The following is a 20,852-nucleotide window of genomic DNA, read 5'->3' as shown; positions in this document are numbered from 1 at the left end:
AATAATAACTTACAGAAAAAAAATAATTGCAAGAATTAATACAATGGAAAAAAAAAACTCTAAGAGCTCATTAAAAGCTAAATTGAATAGGTATGTTTTGAGCTGTCATTTGAAAATGTCCACTGAGACCACCCTTCTAATATTTGACAGCAATATATGATTGGCAGGGGTCAGCTGGTCGACCCAAATCACCTTGACTGGATGAATCGATGTGTAGTTAAAGATGAGACATCACAATTATAGTTTTAGAGGGAGAGAAAGGAGAGGTACAGGAAAATGTATTTCATGTACTTTGATGTATAGAGATCAGAGAGAGTGGGCAAATAAGTAAAATCAGGTGAGAGAGGTTATTATTACGCCCCTTATGTGGAGAAAAGCAGACATGAAAAAAACTTGACACAGAATATGCAATTTTTTTTGCTCAAGTGAGATTATTATTTGTTATATAAATAATTTTTATGATCTCCTTTACATGTGCAAAAAATCTTTTTCTGTGCTTAAAACGTCTTCATGTCACCTCCGTCATCACAGGCTTCAGACTCGGGGCACAAATACAACCCTGTACTCTGCTCAAACTGTCCTGAGGAAGATGCTTTATTTCCACTGTTTGCGGTTTGCCTCTTGCTGACCCTGTGCTCGGACCTAGTGATTTGGGCTGAACATAAACCTTTTTAAGTGCAGCTTTAAATGGAAAATGGCTGAACAGCACAGGCGGCAGTGATGGTGTCTTCCAGAAACAAATCCTGGAGCTGCTCCAGAGGCAGTGAATCATGAAACAGCTCCCAGGGGCAGCCAGTGTGGTTTTACTTGAATATGGGAACATTTTCTCATTTACATTCAAATCAAATTCAAAAAAAAAAATGAAAAAAACATTCAATCAGCCCGCAGAATCAAAGTTAATGTCATCAATTTAATGTTAATGGAGGAGCTCCAATAATGTCCACTAGATTACATCATCGCTTCAAGTCTTAATTCCCTCGTTTCCAGGAGTTTAACCCTGAGGAGTTTTACCATCTGCTGGAGGCGGCCGAGGACCACGCTAAGGAGGGTCATCTGATGAAGACGGACATTCCTCGTTACATCATCAGCCAGCTGGGCCTGACCAGAGACCCTCTTGAAGGTGAGGGAGAGACAGAAACTGATTTTATTTTTCAAATTAATGAACGGTCAGCTTATTTTAAACTGCCGTATGTTTGTCATCAGAGATGGTCAACCTTGATAGCTACGACAGTGAGGGACCGCTGACACCTGAAACAGATGACTCGACAGAGGTGAGACCCAAATTAATCCTCAGTCTGGTCATTCCTCCAGACCTCAGTCCTTTTCCACCTGCATCCATCATTTCCTACCTTTGCAGAGTGACAGTCAAAGGTCTGGCCTGCCAAGGTCCAAGTTGCGCTTACTGAAAATGTCTGCTTCATCTGCTAATGACTTGGCATACAAGCTTTTATCAATCTAATTTAGCTAATTTATGCTGAAGTACAAAAAACAGGATCTCTGGGCCATCCCCCCAGCTTTAGGCGTGTGTCCAACTGCCAAGTGAAGTAGACAAAAAAAGGGAAGCAGGAGAGAAGTATAGACCAGAAGAGAAGCAGCTTTAAAGTGATTTGCATAAATGATTTGAATGTAAATGTGAAAAAAAATCTGACTTTGTTGAGAGTTGATATTAATAAATTGTCAATGAGTTGGACCAACTTTTTTAATCAGCATGTGATCTCTGCTCCACAGGGGAAGATCAGAGCAATGAAACCACCAGGAGAAGCAGACTTCCAGACCATCAAGCTGATCAGTAATGGAGCGTACGGGTGGGTAGAGCATTAGGAGGTCGTCTTTACTCTGCTGATGAGGACATGATTCATTTTTACATCTTTAAGTCAGGCATGGACAAATGACTTGTACCCCTGTGTGTGTCAGCGCTGTGTACCTGGTACGTCATCTCGAGACACGGCAGCGATTTGCCATGAAGAAGATTAACAAGCAAAACCTGATCCTGAGGAACCAAATCCAGCAGGCCTTTGTGGAAAGAGACATCCTCACCTTTGCAGAAAATCCTTTTGTCGTCTCCATGTTCTGTTCCTTTGAAACCCGTCGACACCTCTGCATGGTCATGGAGTACGTGGAAGGTGAGCATGTGGAAGGTGCAAGAAGGTCGGACTGGTGCAGCCTCCTGGTGGAGAAAATGTTTGTTGGCTGAATGCTCTGGTCACAACTACACTACACTACACTTCCGTGAAAACTTGTGTTGCTTGTAATGATATTACCTTTTCAAGCTCAGAATTAGAGTAATGTCACATGTCACAGATCCATTCATCCATTAGCTTTACCACTTATCCTTATAGGGTCAAATAGACAGTATGCATACCAAACACAGCAGATTTATGAGTGTGTGGCCAATGGGCACTTCCACAGTGCAATGCACCAAGGAAATGGAGGAGCTCCTCTCAGGTAAAAAACATTACAATTAATCATGGAAACAGCTCAAAAACAAAAATAATAACAGTTTATTTCACTTTAGTTGGCACTGATTTTCCAAAGTTGCAGTTTTATTGACATCTGATGTTGCAAATATCATTTCCTGTTTGTATAAAGTGACCATATTGTACTAACTATATATATATAGATATAATGCCAATCAGTATGTAGAACACACTGTATAGAATTAGTATGGTTTAGTCTGGATCTGGGACACAGTTTTAGAGTCTACGTTTATACTAGCAGCTCTGTGAGGCACTGCTTTGAGCTAAATGCTAACATTAGTATGCTAACATGTTTACCACAGTTGTAGTTTTTCAATCAAATCAATCAATCAATCGGACTTTATTTGTATAGCACCTTTCATACAGGTTAGTGCAGTTCAAAGTGCTTCAGATGACTGATAAACTAATAAGGAAATGACAATCACATAAGAAAGTTGACAATGAGAAACATTAACATACATTAAAAAATAATCATAACATTAGCAAACAAGAACAAGCATAAGAAAATTTGTGATAAAAAAAAGATTTAAAAGAAAAAGATAAAGTTAGCAAGTTAAGATGCTGCTGTTTGGTGGTATGTATGGTGCTGTGGTTGAGAATGTCTTTGGTTTTCAAGGTATTGCAAGTTATTTTTGATCTGATTATGGTGCAAGATGAACAGACAGGAGATTGCCAAATCATTACAATTCATCCTGAGTGTGTCCCAAATGTCATGGTAATCCATTCAATAGATGTCAAAACATTTCACTTAAAGCCACAAATAAGAAACTCATGGTGGCGCTAGAAGAAAAGTCAGAGGATCACCAAAATCTGTATGTTTCATTCTTTTGACGACATGTGTATCTGTATCAAATCTGATGTCAATCAATCTGTTAATTGTTGAGATATTTCAGTCATGTCCCTCAGTGGTTCAGTGGTGGATTAACAGATCAACAGTGCCATACCTGGAGCCATTTTGTTGGCATGATTAAATATCTAATAATACTACTATCTTATTATAGGCCTAGTCCATAGGTAACTGAGTGATCTGATCTATAGGCTGTTCATATGTTTTTGAAAAGCATACTCACGAGCCAGGTATCCTTGAATGCAGGATGACTAAAAGTGCAGTCATCAGAGTCCGCATTATTGCAATCATGCTTTAATGTGTATTGTTGTGCATGTTGCTTTCAATGAGTACTAAAATAGTCTAGGACAAGAGGTACCAGGAGACATTCATGGTAATTGCTAATGTCAGCAGTAAGACTAATCAAATAATTAATTTTGCTGGCAGGCGGAGACTGCGCCACTCTGCTGAAGAACATCGGGGCTCTGCCTGTGGAGATGGCACGCATGTACTTTGCAGAGACGGTCCTAGCACTGGAGTACTTACACAACTATGGCATTGTACACCGTGACCTCAAGCCTGACAAGTAAGACTGAGTTAGTTTTCACCAAACTGTTGCAAAGGGATGATGCAAAACATGGCAGTGCTTGTTCTCATTGCTATCACATTGCCATGTCAAAATGATACCCTGTGTATAAAGCTTATATACTTAACTCTGCTGTTTCTCCTCTCAGCCTCTTGATTACCTCAATGGGTCACATCAAGCTGACAGACTTTGGCCTGTCTAAGATGGGTCTGATGAGCCTGACCACCAACTTATATGAAGGACACATAGAGAAGGATACTCGGGAGTTCCTGGATAAACAGGTATCACAAAGACACGCAAATCCCAATTCATTTGAAGAAACTTCACATAGACAGTTTATTTAGGTCATTTAAATCTACCAACACTTTGATTAAAGGAAGTGTTGAGTAAATTTAAATGAATTCAGCTAATTAAAAGAATCACATAATGTTTACATTCAAACTTAAAATTGTGTCTTTTGGCAGTATTACACTGTAGACAGTATGATCCAAGCAAAGTTGGGCTGTGAAACGTCCTTTGATGTCTTCATTTCTATGCAAAGATATTCCCTGTCATTGTGTGCCAGGCATATCTGAAGCATGAAAAAATGAGACCATTAACAGTTGGCAGAACAATAGGCCAGTATTTCCTCAGTTATTCTAATCATTTTGCTTTTAGGTTCGGTTTATTTTCTCAAGCCTTTCATTCAGTGCTCATGCTTTGAATCTAAGCCTCATTGTTTCTTGTGTGTGCATAATGGCAGCCAGAAATCAGCATTCGGCATTCAGTGCATACCCATCTGCACATGAAAAAGCTCACCGGGGCTTTCATCTTGTCTTGGCATCTCTGGAGAGATGTACTTGGCTAGGCAGAAATACGCAGGCTCTATTCATATGTGCCTCTCACTCAGGGTCAACTATCTCCCACTATATCTATATATATTTTCACATTTATAATTTTTAATGGAGGTAGAAATTTAACTCATCTGTTTAATACTTTACTAGTGGACTTAGAATAACTTCAGTGTGAATTGAAGTGATTTTAGAATTCAGAATACTGAAGATGAATTTTATTAGTATCAAAAATGTACAATCCTGCAATCTGGACAGGGTTACATGTAATTCACAGGAATTTAAATCATAAAATCCAATAAATGACTAAAGAAATCAAGTGATTCTCTTTTAGGTGTGTGGGACTCCAGAGTACATTGCCCCTGAGGTTATTCTTCGTCAAGGTTATGGGAAGCCTGTGGACTGGTGGGCGATGGGCATCATCCTTTATGAGTTCCTGGTGGGTTGTGTGCCTTTCTTTGGAGACACTCCAGAGGAGCTGTTTGGACAGGTCATCACAGGTGAGGGATCTTTACTTTTTGTCTTTCACCTCCCCTCTCCCACGTACTTTCCTCAACTCCTCACCAAAAACGTGTTTTCTCATGCCCCCCCCCCCCATTGTCTCCTGTGTGTTGTAGATGACATAGTGTGGCCTGAGGGGGATGAGGCTCTCCCTGTTGATGCCCAGCACCTGATCTCTTCCCTCCTGCAGACGAATCCACTGGTTCGACTGGGCACAGGTCAGTCACCACCACCAGCTTTATCTTTCTACCTGATTCAGTTTAGCTCCTTCATTAACACCATGTGTTTTGTTCTAAATGCATTCATTTCTTTTAAACTGTCTGTATTTTGGTTTGGTCAAATTTGCAGTAAATTTGTGGCAGGAACTACACGTTATCCATTATCTGTTCAAATACTTAGCATTAGCCATTACTTTTAGCTAACTATTTAAACTCTTTATCAATTACCTTTAACTTACTTTTCAATTGTTTATCCATTCCTTTTATTTAGTTCACCGATTACCCATTTAACTAGCAACTGTTTATTCATTAGTTTTAATTAACTCAATTTCAAGTATTTAGCATTATCCATTGCTATTTATCCATCACTTTAGCCAACTTTACCAACTGTTTGTCCTTTCCTTTTAGCTAGCTATTTCAACTGTTAATTTCCTTTAAATACTTAATGTATTTATCTTTTACTTTTAGCTATTTTAACTCTTTATTCATTACTTTTAACACTTTTTCAACTATCTATGACTGTTTATTCATTACTTTTAGCTATCAATTTCAACTGTTAATCTATTACTTTTTAAACTGTTTACAGTTCACCTATGCCCATTTAGCTAATTGTTTCAACTGTTTATCCATTGATTTTAAATAATTTACCCATTACCCATTTAACTAACTGGTTATTAATTATGCTATCAATTTCAAGTATTTAGTATTACCCATTACCTTTAGTTTCTTAAACTGTTTATAGTTCACCCATACCTCATTAGTTAACTATTTCAATTTTACTTTATTTTATTTTATTTTATTTTATCCATTTCTTTTAGCTTACTATTGAAACCTTTTATCCATTATTTTTACCTAACCAGATTATTTTCAACATTTATCCATTATTAGCCTATATACTCTGCTCTACCTAATTTTCACACACTCTCACTTAAGCATCTGGTGCTCAGGTGTTACAACTGACTCAGAAAGTGTTGTATTTTTTAATTAAAACATAATTAATATTTTTTGCAATTAGCTGAGCTACTCCACAGTCTCTCCCTTCCAGTGACACCTGCAGACACACCCCCTAGGGTACATGTAGGCTGCCCCTGGTTGGGATCCACTGAGCTGGACTGCCATGTAGACTCACAGGTTCAATTTCCCTGAAACACAAAGCTTCTGCCAGAGTCAGAGTGCCTTTACTTGCTTTAGGCCTGCAGGTACTACCTGTCTTTCTTTGTCTCCCCCTCTTTCTCTATATATACCTCTCTCCGCTTCCTTCCTCTACCCTCTAGGTGGTGCTTTTGAAGTGAAGCAGCACTCGTTCTTCACAGAGGTGGACTGGAACAGCCTGCTGAGACAGAAGGCAGAGTTCATCCCTCACTTAGAGTCAGAGGAAGACACCAGCTATTTTGACAGTAAGTCTGCCTTTGGGAATGCAGGGTTCTCTGGAAAAGTTTGATTCCAGGAACAGACCACAGATCCCTTTGAGCCGAGGAACTTCTTAGTCATCAAAACAGCTCAGGGTCTTCTGGTTCTCACATTTTACCATGATAAACACTGTAAATACAGAACAGTAGTTGGTCTAATGTGCATTTTTAGACCTGATTGTGCCAAGTCAGCATGAGCAGGGGAGGTCTGTCTGAGTTTAAGCCCTCAGCACACACTGACTGCTTTTGTCTCACTGAATACAGGCCAGCAATGTTCCCTCTAATGTTTCATGTGTCTGGGCATACACACAAGCTCCCTGAGCACACTGAGGACCATTGTGAGCCATTGTGATCAGATGTGCACGCTGTGGCCACACACCAGTATCACACCTGATCAACACCTGGGATCGTATTGTATCATTGGCTGGACATCTGTCACTCACTGTGTTACACTGCAAAAAGTTACAGAAAAAATGTTATTGCTTTAATTAATTTACAGTTTATGTTGAATTTTATTTTATGCGCTGCATAGATTTTCTTGTTTTCTTGATTGCGCGATTGCGCGAGCGCGCAGCTTAGAGGGAACATTGCAGGCCAGTGTCAGTATCTAATAATGTGCATTAGGATAAAGACTGAAATCAGCAGGAAGGAGAAAAGAGAGAAAGATGATGCTACTGTTCTCTAAATGTGTTCTCATTTTAAAGCGATCTCATTACCCTTCCTCATCAGCTCGCTCTGAGCGCTACCATCATGTGCATTCATACGACGAAGATGATACCAACGATGATGAGCCTGTGGAGATTCATCGCTTCTCCTCCTGCTCCCCCCGCTTCAGCAAGGTCAGAACTGACTGTTGCATTAAAACTGCCTTTTACTTCTTTCTGATCATATTTGAAGTCTTACAGTGGCAGTGGTTATTTATCAGTACACACAACAATATGAACAGTGCTCAGATAGTTTGACTAACTTTTCATGTGGCCCTGAAGGTGTACAGCAGTATGGAGCAGCTGTCCCAGCTAGAGCATAAAACCCATGGTGTGACTCTACGGGAGCACAAGGTCCCCAGGGAGGAGCGAATGGCCAAAAGAGAAAGCCTGGGAAGTGTCACCCTCAGGGACAAGAGCTGGAGGACTGGATCTCCTGAGATGTGAGTGCGACCTTCAGAAAGTAGAAAAGAAACAGTTGAAAACAGGTCTGGTTTGTTACAGGAAATGTGTTGTTGGGTTCGCCACCTTTAGACAGCTTTCTGAGTGAGAGCAAAAACTTACTTTTATTCAATTTTGGGCTAAAGTGTATGTTTGTTTGTTTGTTTTGCTTTTCCAGGAAGCGCTTGTCCTGCTCTGAGTCCTCGTTCACAGAGAGTGACTACAGCCCACCATCTGGGGCTCGAAGACGTTTTTCCGCCCTCATGGATACCCACCGCTTGGCCTCCCCTCTGGAGGTTGACTCAGAGCTGCCTATACCCAGCAGGCAGCCTCCAGTGAAGGCAAGGGGAACTTCCCTGGAAGGAGCCATGGGTGCAATCCCCTCTCAGGGCGATCTGAGAACATACCTTAAAGACAGCAACGGGCTCACAGCTGGAGGTAAGAAGGGACGAGGCGGCACAGCCTCACTCAACAATCTGATTGGGAGCATTTTATCTACTGTTGGGTCTCTTGTCTCTATTGTGTCACAGACAAGCTTCTGAGACCTGCTGATGCATCATTGCCTCTACCAGGAAGTGCTACTGTTCTGGGGCTTCCAGAGGCACAGGGGCCCCGTGGGGCCACCACTGACCTGGTGCTGCGGAGAGTTCGCCACCAGCAGCTCTCAGCAGAAGGAGAAAAACGTAGCTCACGACCAGGAACCAAAGTTATCAAATCTGCCTCTGCTACTGCTCTGTCTGTCATCATTCCTGCAGGTACAGGCACGTATTGTATTGCATCAGAAAATGAACTGTAGCAACCTATTTAATTTAATCCTGTGATGGGATTTTAACTCCATCCCTCTGTCCTCAGTGGAGCAACATGGTGCCTCCCCTCTGGCGAGCCCCATGTCTCCTCGCTCCCTCTCGTCCAACCCTTCCTCCCGTGACTCGTCTCCCAGCAGAGACTACTCTCCAGTGGTCAACGTCCTGCATTCTCCCATCACCATCCATCGCTCCGGGAAGAAATACGGCTTCACTCTCCGAGCCATCAGAGTCTACATGGGAGACAGTGATGTCTACAGTGTACATCACATGGTCTGGGTGAGAGAGCTGAGCTTACAGTATGCACAGTTCTTGATGGCTTTACCTAGCAAGCTGATGAGAGAAATATATTTACTACTGCTACTATTAATGACAATAATTATCGGCCCCCATTGAGTTTTCTGCTCTTCTGTCTAAATGGTTAAGTCTGTTTCATTAAGTAATCTGTTCTAATTACAGCATGTGGAGGATGGAGGTCCCGCCCAGGAGGCTGGACTTCGTGCTGGTGACCTCATCACTCATGTAAACGGGGAGTCAGTCCACGGTCTGGTCCATACAGAGGTGGTGGAGCTCATCCTGAAGGTGACACCTCTCTATCCATCTACCTGTGTGTCCATCTATCACATGTATATTTACATTTTGAGATTCATATAAAGTTGTTCAGATAAAATTTGTCCACAGAATAATATGGTTCACATACATAAATATAATCTGCAGAGTGGAAACAAGGTGACAGTTACAACTACTCCCTTTGAGAACACCTCTATAAAAGTGGGTCCTGCCCGCAAGTCCAGCTATAAATCCAAGATGGCACGGCGCAGCAAGAGGACAGGGGCCAAGGAAGGACAGGAGTGAGTTACTGCAAAACAGATGCATTTCATTACAGGACCACATCCTCTTCTATGTTTTCTATGCATTTATTCTCCTCACTATATCTTTTTTTTTTTTTTTTTGTCTTTCAGTAAGAAGCGCAGCTCCTTGTTCAGAAAAATCACCAAGCAGTCCAACCTTCTCCACACCAGCCGCAGCCTCTCCTCATTAAATCGCTCGCTGTCGTCTGGAGACAGTCTCCCAGGCTCCCCCACCCACAGCCTCTCCGCCCGCTCGCCCACTCAGAGTTACCGCTCCACTATTGAATCTCCTTACCTGGGTTAGTATAAAAGACCTGAAATATATGTGACTTTCTTCTGGGCCTAAAAACAATCACGTAATCAGGATGATATATTTTAGAAATATGGGCTGCATTAAAGGCTCCAATATCTTCTGTGCATGTTAGATATTTTTACTTTTAAAGAGTAACTTCAAAGCTCCTGTTCAAAGTAGTGCTATGCAGCAATGTTTTTACAAGTGGGCCACGTTTTACAGTGTTTCGCTGCCTTCTCTGTTTGGAAGTTTTGAAGTCTTTTTCTGTTTCTTGCTTCTGATACTCTTCTGTTCCAGTACATGTTTGGGTTAATGAGTATAAATACAAAAAAAAATTTGAGAGCTTATACAGATTTTACTGTGAGATATTAAAGCCCTGACTGCACGGAAAATAGTGTGATTTTCTCTGATCTCCCCAGGCACGTCCTCCCAGAGCAGCTCCCCAGCATCCAGCACCCCAAACTCCCCAGCAGCCTCTCACCACATGAGGCCCAGCTCCCTGCACGGCCTGTCCCCCAAACTTCACCGCCAGTACCGCTCCGCACGCTGCAAATCTGCCGGCAACATCCCTCTGTCCCCTCTGGCTCACACTCCCTCTCCGACCACCTCCTCTCCCCCGCCTCTCACTGGCCACACGGTAGGGAGCTCCAACACCACGCAGATGTTTCCCGCCAAGCTGCACTCCTCGCCTCCTGTCGCCCGCCCTCGTCCCAAGAGCGCAGAGCCACCCAGATCCCCCCTGCTGCAGCGGGTGCAGTCGGCAGAGAAGCTAGGAGCGCCGATTCTGCCTTCCTCCTCTTCATCGTCATCATCACCTTCTCCTCTGACAGGTGGGGTGTCGTTACGCAAGCATAGCCTGGAGGTGACGCACGGGGACTACAGGAGAGAGTCTTTCCACTGTGAGCACAGCCTACAAAGCCTGTTGGAGATGGAAGGAGAGAATGGACCTGCCCCCCCATCTCCTTCATCGTCTTCCTCCCCTTCTCCTCCCATGGGTGGGGAATTTGGAGGCTTGAAGCCTGTGAGGAGGCTGGGAAGGCAGGAGTCGCCGCTCAGCCGTGACACTCTGCTCACATCAAGAGAGAAAGATACTCAAACCAAAGCATCTCAGACCACCGGCTTGCAAACTGAGACTGTAGCTACTAAAACTGAGTCCAAGACCAGTGTTGCTGACACTAGTAAAACATTATCCACTGCTGAGGTTCTAAAGAGTAGCATAAGTGCAGCTGCAGTGAAGACCAAGACTAGTCCAGCACCGGTTTCATCCACTGCAGAGACCAAACCGAGCCCTGGGGACAAACCTCCAAATGCAAGTGCTTCAGGTTCTGAGGCAACAGTGTCCAAGAGTAAACTCAGTGAGAAAATCTCAACTCCAGGAGCACCGAAGGGCGTCCAGCAACAAGAGAGTAAGCAGCAGAGTGCACAGACTGACAGTGGAGCTGCAACTAGAGCTCAGGAGAAGACTGAGGAGAAAGTAAAAGGCACTGCAGCTGCAGACAAAGGTAACATGCAGAAAGCATTATCTTCAGAACAGTCCAAGCAGCGAAAAGGCTCAGAGACAGGAGAAAAAGGAGGCATCAGTGGCACTGATAAACCAGCTGAGACTACCAAGGTCAAAGGTCCTGCCCCTCCTGTTCCAGCCCAGGTTCAAACCCACACTGCAGCTCACCTGCCAGCTGCTGCCAGATCTAAAGTGGAGAAGGTATCAAGCAGTTACCGTGGGGCCAAGGAGGAGAGGGCACACTTGGAGGTCCTGGAGGAGAACCCCATGTCACCCTCCTCTAATGCAGCCTCACCCTGCTCAAGCAAGTCTCGCCCCATGTCTCCGGGGGATAAAGCCAGCTTTGTCACCCAGCTCACGAGTGTGGCCAAAACAGTGCTCGGGCCTATGAAAGGAGGATTGCAAGAGGGAGCCAAGGTCAAAGACACCTCCAAGTCGAGCGAGGACAAGCGAGGAAATGCAGCAGGAAAAGCAGAGGCTTCGTCTGGGGGCGGACGCCGGGGGGCTCAGACAGGAACCTCAGCCGGCGCTGCAACAGTCCAGTCTGATAAAGGAACCAGTCGGAGCTCTAAGCACCATTCATGATGAGAGGTCTTCAGAAAGAGTCAGACTCTCCCATGTAATGCCTTTTACTGTAGCGTCACACTGACATATCATGAATTAACATGACTTTGAATGAAAGGGAGACATAAATGCCTGAAGAAACAACACCAAATAAATGACATGTGACATGTAGACACATCAGATGTGAACAAAGATGCATCAGCTACTGTTGGAAAACATGTGCACATGGTATCATAATGTAGGCCTGTGTATGTACGTTCATCACAATGTGTTGTATATAGTGAAAAACAAAAACAAACATATGTCTTAATGCATGTCTTTCGTTGTACATGGAAAATGAAAGAATATTTAAAAGGAAGGTGAAAATTATAAAGCAGACCTTAAGGTAGTGAACACTGTGAACAACATTTCGACAGACCACGTAAACAAGCAGGTTTCTGTTATAAATGGGCATTACTCAAATTTCAGATCCAGTGCCATCATTTAGCTCATTCATACAACACAGTCCTTAAAGTTCAGTTACTAAAAGGGATCAGGCGCTGAAAGATTAGTCTCGTATCATGTCGTGAAGAATAAACCGGACCAAGATACTAAAATGAGTGCAGTGATGGAGTCAGGTGGTTTGTTTCAGATCTGTTTAAGGGCTGAATTTCAGTGGGGTTGAAGGAGGTGGAGTAGATGAACTTGCACAGGGACACTATGCAATGTCTAATGATGACAGTTGTTTTTTTGGTTTTTTTTTTGGTGTCCCCCAATTACTAAGTTTACATTGTGCTCGAGGCAAGAAGAAAAGACAGAGGAAAAGGTTGCAATAAGCCAAGCAAACACATTTTGATTAAAAGTTGTCTCCATTGACCGTAGTGAAATGTGCAATTATACTGTATATTTTAGGCTATTATGTGAATACATTAGTGTGTTCAGAGTCTGGTATAAGGAGTGTGTAAAGAACCATAATGAAAGTATCACTTACAGGAGAGTAGGCTAGAAATGCTCTTTCACTCACTTTTCTATTTATGCAGAAGTACAGTTTATTGTATAATGTTACATGTGAAGGAAAGTGCCAGTGTTTTTGTTTAGGAATAATGTGATTTTTCTTTTTTTGTTTACACTTTAATGTATAATAATATGCAATCCATCAGTGCCGAGTTCCATAAAACTGAGCACCCTAGTCAGTGATACAGTAGTAGTCTACACAAAGCCAGGAGTAGAGTTGTTGAGAGCGTCATAGTGCTGAGGTCGTGTTTGTGCTTGTGTATTACAAAAAAAAAAAAAAATCCTCATGATAGTTTTGGGGCGCCAGGCTCAGAGCTTGTCTCAGACTGCCACCTTGTGGACGACATCACATGACACCTGAGATAAAACAAGAGATAGGAGTGTATCTAAGTCTGATATCTCCTGCCTGTGGATCGTTCCTTTTCATGTCTGATGCTCCATTATTCTGTCGATGAACACATTTAGACGAGTTTCAGTCTGAGTTAAAAAGTCTTTATCCGTTATGATGTAGTGGTTTAAACAGACATGAACCCGATGTTTGGACGTTAAACACCAGTGTTGTTGTGTGTGATGTGAGAATATTGCACTTTATTTTGCGTCAGATACTTTTATTTGTTTGTATTGTATGTTTATTTTATATTTTTTCTATTTGTTCTATTTATTAAACTTTTTTATTTATTCTCATGTTTTTACATGTCATCAGTTACTGAATTTCTGCTTTACTACTGAAATGAGTTATTCATGGATTTTGCATCTAGAAATCTACCAAATCTGTGTGGCTGCCCCATTTTGTGCAGTTTGTCATTTCATTAGTCTGAAGTTGTAATATTGCTGTCATGCCCATCTTTGTCCTAATGTTTGACTTTTTTTTTTACAGCAACAACTATCTCTGACTGTTGTTGTTTATTGCATTGCTACATATTTACTAGCCACCATTGTGAAAAACTGATGCAAAAAAGCCTAGAGTGCAGAAATGTAATAAAATGCAGCGAAACCCCTCGTTCTATCTGACTTTTTCGAGGAAAAAAAATAACATTTTAATTAAACAAATAACAACAAACAAAGCCAGGGGTTGAGACAGGAGTAATACACTACAAATGTTAGATAAAACATACAATGCATTGTTTGGATGTAATGTTTGCAACCTGTTTTAATACTAAGAAAGAGCCAAATTAATAATGTAGAACTCAGTGGCTTCATCAAAAGACTGAGTAGCCAAACATACACTGTATGATGAGAAATAAATGAAGGGACATCTTGCTAAAAAGACAGATCCAAAATAATTTATCTACGTCTTCGGGGCACAACTAAAATCTTTTTTATAAAAGAAAAATTACATTTTGTAAAAGAAGACCTACTGATGAATGGTGCTAGGAAACAACTTTCATATTATTATCAAGATTTTTTGTTATCAATCCATTGGTATCAAAGTTGTCTGAATATTTACTGTATTCCTATGAAGCTTTAGTACGTCTGAGGGGATTCCTTGGTAAATGTTAGTTGAGCAGTGGATTAACCAGGTACAACAGGAGAGCAATCTTTCCTATATTATTGTTAGGTATCCTAGTTTAGAAAACCATTACTGAGAGTGGAGAAATCAAGTTAATCACTAATTTGTTAGAAATTTGCTTCATTTATGCACAATATCAACTATGGTGGTCCTCCATCCTCCATCTTGTAGCATGATATGAAATCTAGTTTTAACACCTTAACTGTTTTAGTTTATATTGTGGTTATTTTTTTCTTAGTAAAGTGGTGTTTAGCTGCAACCAACAATTATTTTCCTTACCAATATGTCTGATTGTTATCTTCTTTAATAATTGATTAAGTGTTGAGTCTATAGAACATCAGAAAACAGTAGCACCGCTGATCCCTGCAGTCGAACTGAAGCTGTTCATCTTTTCTTGTCTATGTCAAAAACACAAAGACGTTGTGTTTACTGTCATAGAAAACTTGGAAAACTATGACATATTTAAGCTGGTGCCAGTGACCATTAATCAATTATCAAAACTCTTGCTAATTAATTCTCTGTCAATCAAATAATCATTTCAGCTCTGGACTATTGGTTTCTTCCTGGGCGCCAGGGGAAATAATCACAGACTATATAAAAAGTGTAATGGGGGTCAGTAGGGGCCAAACAGCCAAACAATTTTTTTTTTTTTTTTTTTGCCTCAGGGGCCCCTATCAGGTTAATGTTTTCTTAAGGGCTCATTAACTCACATTTTGATGAGGTGAAACCATCATGGGGATAAAATAAAACGATCACCGGGGCCTCACGCTCATTGGTCCTCCGCTGACCAATCACAGCACCGCCAACACGTGACCAGTATAAACAGGAAGTGAGAGCAAATTCGTTGCGCTGGTCCTTCAGCAGACCGAGCTCCGGTTTTTTGATGCAAACTACAGAAACACGGAAATCTGCGCTGAAATCCATCCTGTGAGGAGCTACAGCAGACACAGAGGCGATGGCTGGATGAAGGTAAAAGAAGAATTTCACTCCTTTACTGTTTGGGGGCGTGTTCACACGGTAATGAAAGTTTTGCACAAAGCGTTTTTAGACGTTGATTTACAATTAAATCGCAAATATCCCACATCTGTCGTTTGAATGTGTGGTTTATTTTTGTATGACGTCACTGCTCGTGTAGTTTAGGGGTTTTTGTGTCAGTAAGTTACGAAGTGTTTGATATGACAAATACATCATAACTTGTACAGTAAAGGCAGCATGCGATCTTAAATGAATGTAAATCTATGAAGGTAACTTGTCGAAAAAAGGACACATGGCACATTTGTCTTACTTTGTCAAAGCGGCAGTTAAACTGTTGTTACTGATGTATTTCCTCTCAGCACTATAAAGCTTTGAGAGTGAATAAAGGTTAAATTAAGAACATTTTTCATTTAAAAAAAAAACAAAAAACAGCTGCTGCTGTTTTACCACATGTACAGAATGATTGATATGGATTTGTCTGGTATTATTTTCCCATATAAGTTTTAGACACATCTCAGTCAACAAACAAAACCTCCAGTTCCAATCAAAACACAGATAATGAGATAAAACCATCCAATAATTCACAAAAAAAGCAAATAATAGCAAAAAAAAGTCCAGTAAAAGCTATATGCAGCGGAACCTCTTAAAAGCTTCTGAAATATCTGACCCCTCAGATTTAACTTTGTCCCTTTGGAGCAGCTGACCCCAGGCCTGGGAGCCACTCCACTGAACTTCTGAGCTGTACATATAGTAGTTAGCAGTAGCTCCCACTCCAGCAGCTGTAACAGTAAAATGGTGCTTACACGCTGATGTGTCAGTATTAACAATCTATTGTGCAATATAGAACATGTATAACATTTCACTGAGAAAGGCCATTATTCTGCAGAATAATACCAATGATAAGGATCTGAGCACTTCCTCCATCACTGATTACACTGTGCACTGATGTCTACACCCTTGTAACTGTGCATGTTGTGTCACTGAATATGTGACTGCTGCCACTCTGTATGGCATCAGTGAGACGTTTTAGACAGAGCAGGAATAGGATACCAGCACCCCTCCTGCAACAGCTAAACTGACATATCTGAAATTCCTCAAGTCACAGGGTGCAGTCACATGGTCTGCCTCTTTACTTACTGTCATGTTGAATTATTGACTTTGCGGTGCTTAACATTAACCCATCAGCTCCAGGGGCAGATCTTGTTTGTTTCCAGATAACTTAATAGAATTTACTGTACATGGCTGCATCATCCGTGTCTGCTTGTGTCACATGAACACAGTGAGAATCAGCCTGTGTTGTTTTGTGGTGTGTGGGGGTTTTATGTTCCCACTTTGTCTTCATAGGCTGCCATGGAGTTAAGGAGCAATTCTCCTCGCTCTGTCTCGGTGATTTCCGGTTGCTATGAACCCCAGCGCCTCCTCGGCTCGCTGTGAGGGCCAGTCCCCTGCAGACGACCTAATGGACGACTGGCTCTTCCTCTCCTCTGAAACTGCTGTGCCTGAGGGCCTAGAAGTGAGCAGGGATGACCAGGAGGCAGAGGACAGAGGCAAACTCAAAACCAAGTTGGTCTCGGCATGGAACAGTGTCAAATACGGTCAGTTTTATCTTCTTGACATGTCACTATTTTATTCTGTTACTGTGTAATAAAAGCAGTTCTCTTTTCTGTTCTCATGTGAGGCCGAACTGTTTCTCCTTTCTCTTTAATGCATCAGGCTGGTCATTGAAGCAGAAATCCAAATTCAGCAAGAGCTCTCCTGTGATCATGCTCGGAAACTCCTATGAGCTCAAGGATCAAGGTGAGGCCCTCTCACCTTCTAAAATGATCTCATTCTTGTGATTCCAAAAGCGAGGAGGACATTTTTCATGCAAGCTCTGTAACTGTGTCAGGGCAGAGAGAGCGTTTCCGTCGCACTTTTGTGTCCCTCCTGTGGCTGACGTACAGGCGGGGGTTCCCTCCGCTGGCCAGCAGCTCTCTGACCACCGACAGCGGCTGGGGTTGTGTTCTACGTACAGGGCAGATGCTGCTGGCACAAGGCCTCCTCCTACACCTCATGCCACCAGGTGACAACACACACCAGCACACTGCAGTGTCAAATATGTAGCCTGCTGATTTTACTAATAAAAAATAAAATAGAATAAAAAAAAGAAACGTCCTTCTCTTGTAATTAAATTAACAGCAATACACACAACACAGACTTAAAATAGCAAAAGCTGTACTTAGTTACAGTACATTTTGTTCCATCCACTCTGCATGACACAGTATGAGTGATAAAGTTTTCTGTCAGTTAAGAAAAATAATAAACCCATTTGAGGTAAACATCAGGCGTCTTATTTTAGTTACATTCTAAAATACTCATGTTGCTTTATTGTTTTATTGTGTTGAGGTTGGACTTGGTCTGTGACCCACCATGTGGTCAAAGATGACATGGACTTGGAGAGTCGCCCTGCAGAGAGCGGACATAGTTTCATGGAACGGTCCAATAAGAGGGGTCGAAAGCTGAGCCTCGGCTCCCTCCTTGACAGACCCATGGAGGCAACACACAGAAGGGTGGTATCATGGTTTGCAGACCACCCTACAGCCCCTTTTGGGATACACCAGCTGGTGGAATTGGGCAAAAGCTCAGGGAAGAAAGCTGGGGACTGGTACGGTCCTTCCATTGCGGCACACATCCTCCAGTGAGACCTGAAGCGACAACATCCCAGCACAATTATCCCAACCAGCTCTTAATCAGGATGTAACAGTGAACGTGGTTGTGTTTCAGGAAAGCCGTGGCAGCATCTGCAGACCTTCCCAATCTAGTGGTGTATGTTGCACAGGATTGCACCAGTGAGTGATTTCTTTGATCACTGTATTCACTCTGTGTTGTGAGGAGAGGAGACGAGCGAAACTCAGCTCTGTTTTTGCTCTTTAAGGAGGATTCAGTGAACCATGTGGACGTGTCTGTGTGTGTCTCTGTCTCTGTCTGTCTCTGTGTGTTCAGTCTACTTAGAGGATGTGAGGAGGTTGTGTGAGCGGCCCCTCCCTCAGTCCTGGAAGTCTGTCATCATCCTGGTTCCTGTGCGACTTGGAGGACAAGATCTCAATCCTGCCTACATCACCTGTGTCAAAGTATCCAAACTATATTTTTATGTATTTTTATTTTATGTTTTCGCCACTCTGTGCATTCTGGGTAAACTCAGTAGGTTGTGGGGAAACGTTAAACACCAGTGACTCTTAAAATAGGTTCCTTGTGAGGGTTCCAGTAAGAGCAGTGCAGCTTCACTATTATTTAGTCTCAGTAAGTCATTAGAGTGTTTTAACTACAGGTTTGTTCCTGCTGTGAACACTGTACTGCACAGTTGTGGGTTTCTCTGTGGTGGGAAAACAGAGGAATTCCTGCTCTAAAGCAAAGAACAAGCAAAAATGACTGTGTTGCATGTACAAAGAACAACAAACCATTCTTTTTTTTTTTTTTTTTTTCATAGAAACTCTTGACGTTACAATGCTGCATCGGAATCATTGGAGGCAAACCAAAGCACTCTTTGTTCTTTGTCGGCTTCCAAGGTATGTGCAGTGCAGCGCAGCGCAGCGAACATCATAATTACTGTGCTCAGCTGTCTGATGTCAGTCCATCCACTCTTTTCTCTGGCCCTGCTGTGTGACAGATGACCATCTGCTGTACTTGGACCCTCACTACTGTCAGCCCACAGTGGATATAGCAAAGGAGAACTTTCCCTTGGAGGTATGAGGAAGTACTATTTCTCTTCTTCTTCTTCTTCTTCTTCTTGCTTTTTGCTTTTTGCTTTGTTTCCTCATGTGACAGCTGTGCTCAGTCATGTAAGCCAGTGATCCCCGACCTTGGTTTCAGATGTGTCCTCACAGCCCCACACCTGGTATCACTTCATCAACACCACCAGTCATGTTCATTTGGACTGATTTGTAACTGGATGTTATTTAACACTACATTAGTAACTAAAGTGGATGACATTAGAATAATACGTTACCGCTGACTCAATATGTTAAAAAAAATATTTCTGTACCGTTCACTGACGTAAACTCTCATGGTATAAATGTAATGATGATGTCTACATCAGGACTCACAGTACAGAAGTATTTACTCCTCTGAGGCCTTTTTCTGATTACTGTCCTTTTCTTTTACTTCCTCTCTCCACCACTTGCAGTCGTTTCACTGTAAATATCCCAGGAAAATGGCTGTTTCTCGCATGGATCCCAGCTGTACCATTGGATTCTATGCTAAAGACCAAAAGGAATTTGAATCACTGTGCACAGTTGTTAATGAGGTATGTGACTGGGAGATGGTTAGGACGCTGTGGAGCTTTTGGATCATATAATAAGATTTGTGTGTGAATTTGTCTTGTTGCAGAAAAATGTTGGAGAGTGATGTCACTTAATAAAATGACAAATCAAATTCATTTGTACGACGTAATCTGAACTCTGCTTCTTTCTCCCACAGGCTCTCTCCACATCTGCACAGACGTACCCCATGTTTATATTTGCAGAGGGACACAGTCAGGAAGAGGAGCGAAGCAATACACCCACAAACAACATCACCTACATCCAGAGGAAGAGCGAACGGAGAAGAGTCGACACTAGCAACAGCATGGACGAGTTTGTTCTATTATGAACGGAAGAAGATAAATCTGCCCTGAGGGCCATTTAATGATCAATGATCAATGATCGCACATTAATGTGACAGTTATACTGTGGCAACTACTGAGCATAAGAAAAATGTCCTCAATGTACATAGGCAATAACCGAGTTCTGAAAGGTTTTGTGAAATGAGGTGGTCAGGGATCATTCATGATGCTCGTTTGTATCTTTTATTTATTGTTTTAAGAGGAGAACATTTAAATTAATATTTTTCAATTGAAGGACCTTAAAAGATGAAGGATGAAGGGTGGTTTCTCTTGATTGTCATCGCAACCTGTTGGTATTTATTCTTCCATAAAATCCAGAGGTCATTTTTAAAAAACTGAATCTATTAAAAGGAATAAAAATAGAATATAAATTGTAGTAATAATAATAATAATAAATGTCTCCCAGAGACAAACTTTAGACAAGTGTTACTACACAGCTTCTTACAGTTTCCTGTCACAGGGCTGGATGTGCTGCCTTTGAATAAATTACAAAATTGGACTCATGTTAACACATGAATTACACATGAACAACAATGATGTTAGAATTAGTCAAATGTTGTGAATGTCCAACATGAAAATATTCCTATGAGCTGGATTATTTGTGCTGTCTTTTATCTGAATAAACACTTTATGATTTTGTACACCTTTATAAAAATATGCTGTGAGGAGTTTATTTTAACTGCTGCACTCTGAGTTTTTCAAGGACTTAATAGAAATGATCGAGTGGTGGGG

The 20,852-nt window shown here is 41.8% G+C and overlaps 2 protein-coding genes across 4 annotated transcripts in view; both read left to right on the top strand.

Moving 5' to 3' along the window:
• Positions 1-13,993, top strand: part of mast1b (microtubule associated serine/threonine kinase 1b) — a 48,300-nt gene extending 34,307 nt beyond the window's left edge. For both annotated transcript variants that reach the window (XM_071474504.1, XM_071474503.1), the window contains exons 10-27: positions 988-1,120; positions 1,204-1,271; positions 1,729-1,805; positions 1,915-2,123; positions 3,751-3,889; positions 4,038-4,170; positions 5,054-5,219; positions 5,337-5,438; positions 6,713-6,835; positions 7,577-7,686; positions 7,834-7,994; positions 8,171-8,430; positions 8,523-8,747; positions 8,845-9,074; positions 9,255-9,377; positions 9,513-9,646; positions 9,758-9,945; positions 10,358-13,993. In XM_071474504.1, the coding sequence (XP_071330605.1) occupies positions 988-1,120; positions 1,204-1,271; positions 1,729-1,805; positions 1,915-2,123; positions 3,751-3,889; positions 4,038-4,170; positions 5,054-5,219; positions 5,337-5,438; positions 6,713-6,835; positions 7,577-7,686; positions 7,834-7,994; positions 8,171-8,430; positions 8,523-8,747; positions 8,845-9,074; positions 9,255-9,377; positions 9,513-9,646; positions 9,758-9,945; positions 10,358-12,024 (4,248 nt within the window). In that variant the 3' untranslated portion in view covers positions 12,025-13,993. The remainder of the gene's footprint in view (positions 1-987; positions 1,121-1,203; positions 1,272-1,728; positions 1,806-1,914; positions 2,124-3,750; positions 3,890-4,037; positions 4,171-5,053; positions 5,220-5,336; positions 5,439-6,712; positions 6,836-7,576; positions 7,687-7,833; positions 7,995-8,170; positions 8,431-8,522; positions 8,748-8,844; positions 9,075-9,254; positions 9,378-9,512; positions 9,647-9,757; positions 9,946-10,357) is intronic.
• A 1,330-nt stretch (positions 13,994-15,323) lies between these two features.
• LOC139618519 (cysteine protease atg4da) lies at positions 15,324-20,775 on the top strand. Of its 2 annotated transcripts, XM_071474497.1 has the most exons (11): positions 15,324-15,475; positions 16,826-17,076; positions 17,195-17,278; positions 17,370-17,543; positions 17,867-18,158; positions 18,245-18,309; positions 18,464-18,591; positions 18,948-19,026; positions 19,128-19,204; positions 19,644-19,763; positions 19,937-20,775. In XM_071474497.1, the coding sequence occupies exons 2-11, from the start codon at positions 16,884-16,886 to the stop codon at positions 20,105-20,107; spliced, it is 1,383 nt and encodes a 460-aa protein (XP_071330598.1). In that variant the 5' UTR covers positions 15,324-15,475; positions 16,826-16,883; the 3' UTR covers positions 20,108-20,775. The 2 variants fall into 2 exon arrangements, with proteins under 2 accessions (XP_071330598.1, XP_071330599.1); XM_071474498.1 differs by lacking the exon at positions 15,324-15,475 and having other exon boundaries at positions 16,936-17,076; positions 17,375-17,543; positions 19,937-20,245.
• Positions 20,776-20,852: the final 77 nt, after the last annotated feature.

The sequence above is a fragment of the Trachinotus anak genome, unplaced genomic scaffold, assembly GCF_046630095.1.
Source record: "Trachinotus anak isolate AG129_WGS33_773 ecotype Australia unplaced genomic scaffold, CSIRO_AGI_Tana_v1 ptg000003l, whole genome shotgun sequence".
Lineage (NCBI taxonomy): Eukaryota > Metazoa > Chordata > Actinopteri > Carangiformes > Carangidae > Trachinotus > Trachinotus anak.
The sequence above is the reverse complement of the archived record's forward strand: the minus strand, read 5'-3'. Positions and strand labels throughout refer to the sequence as shown.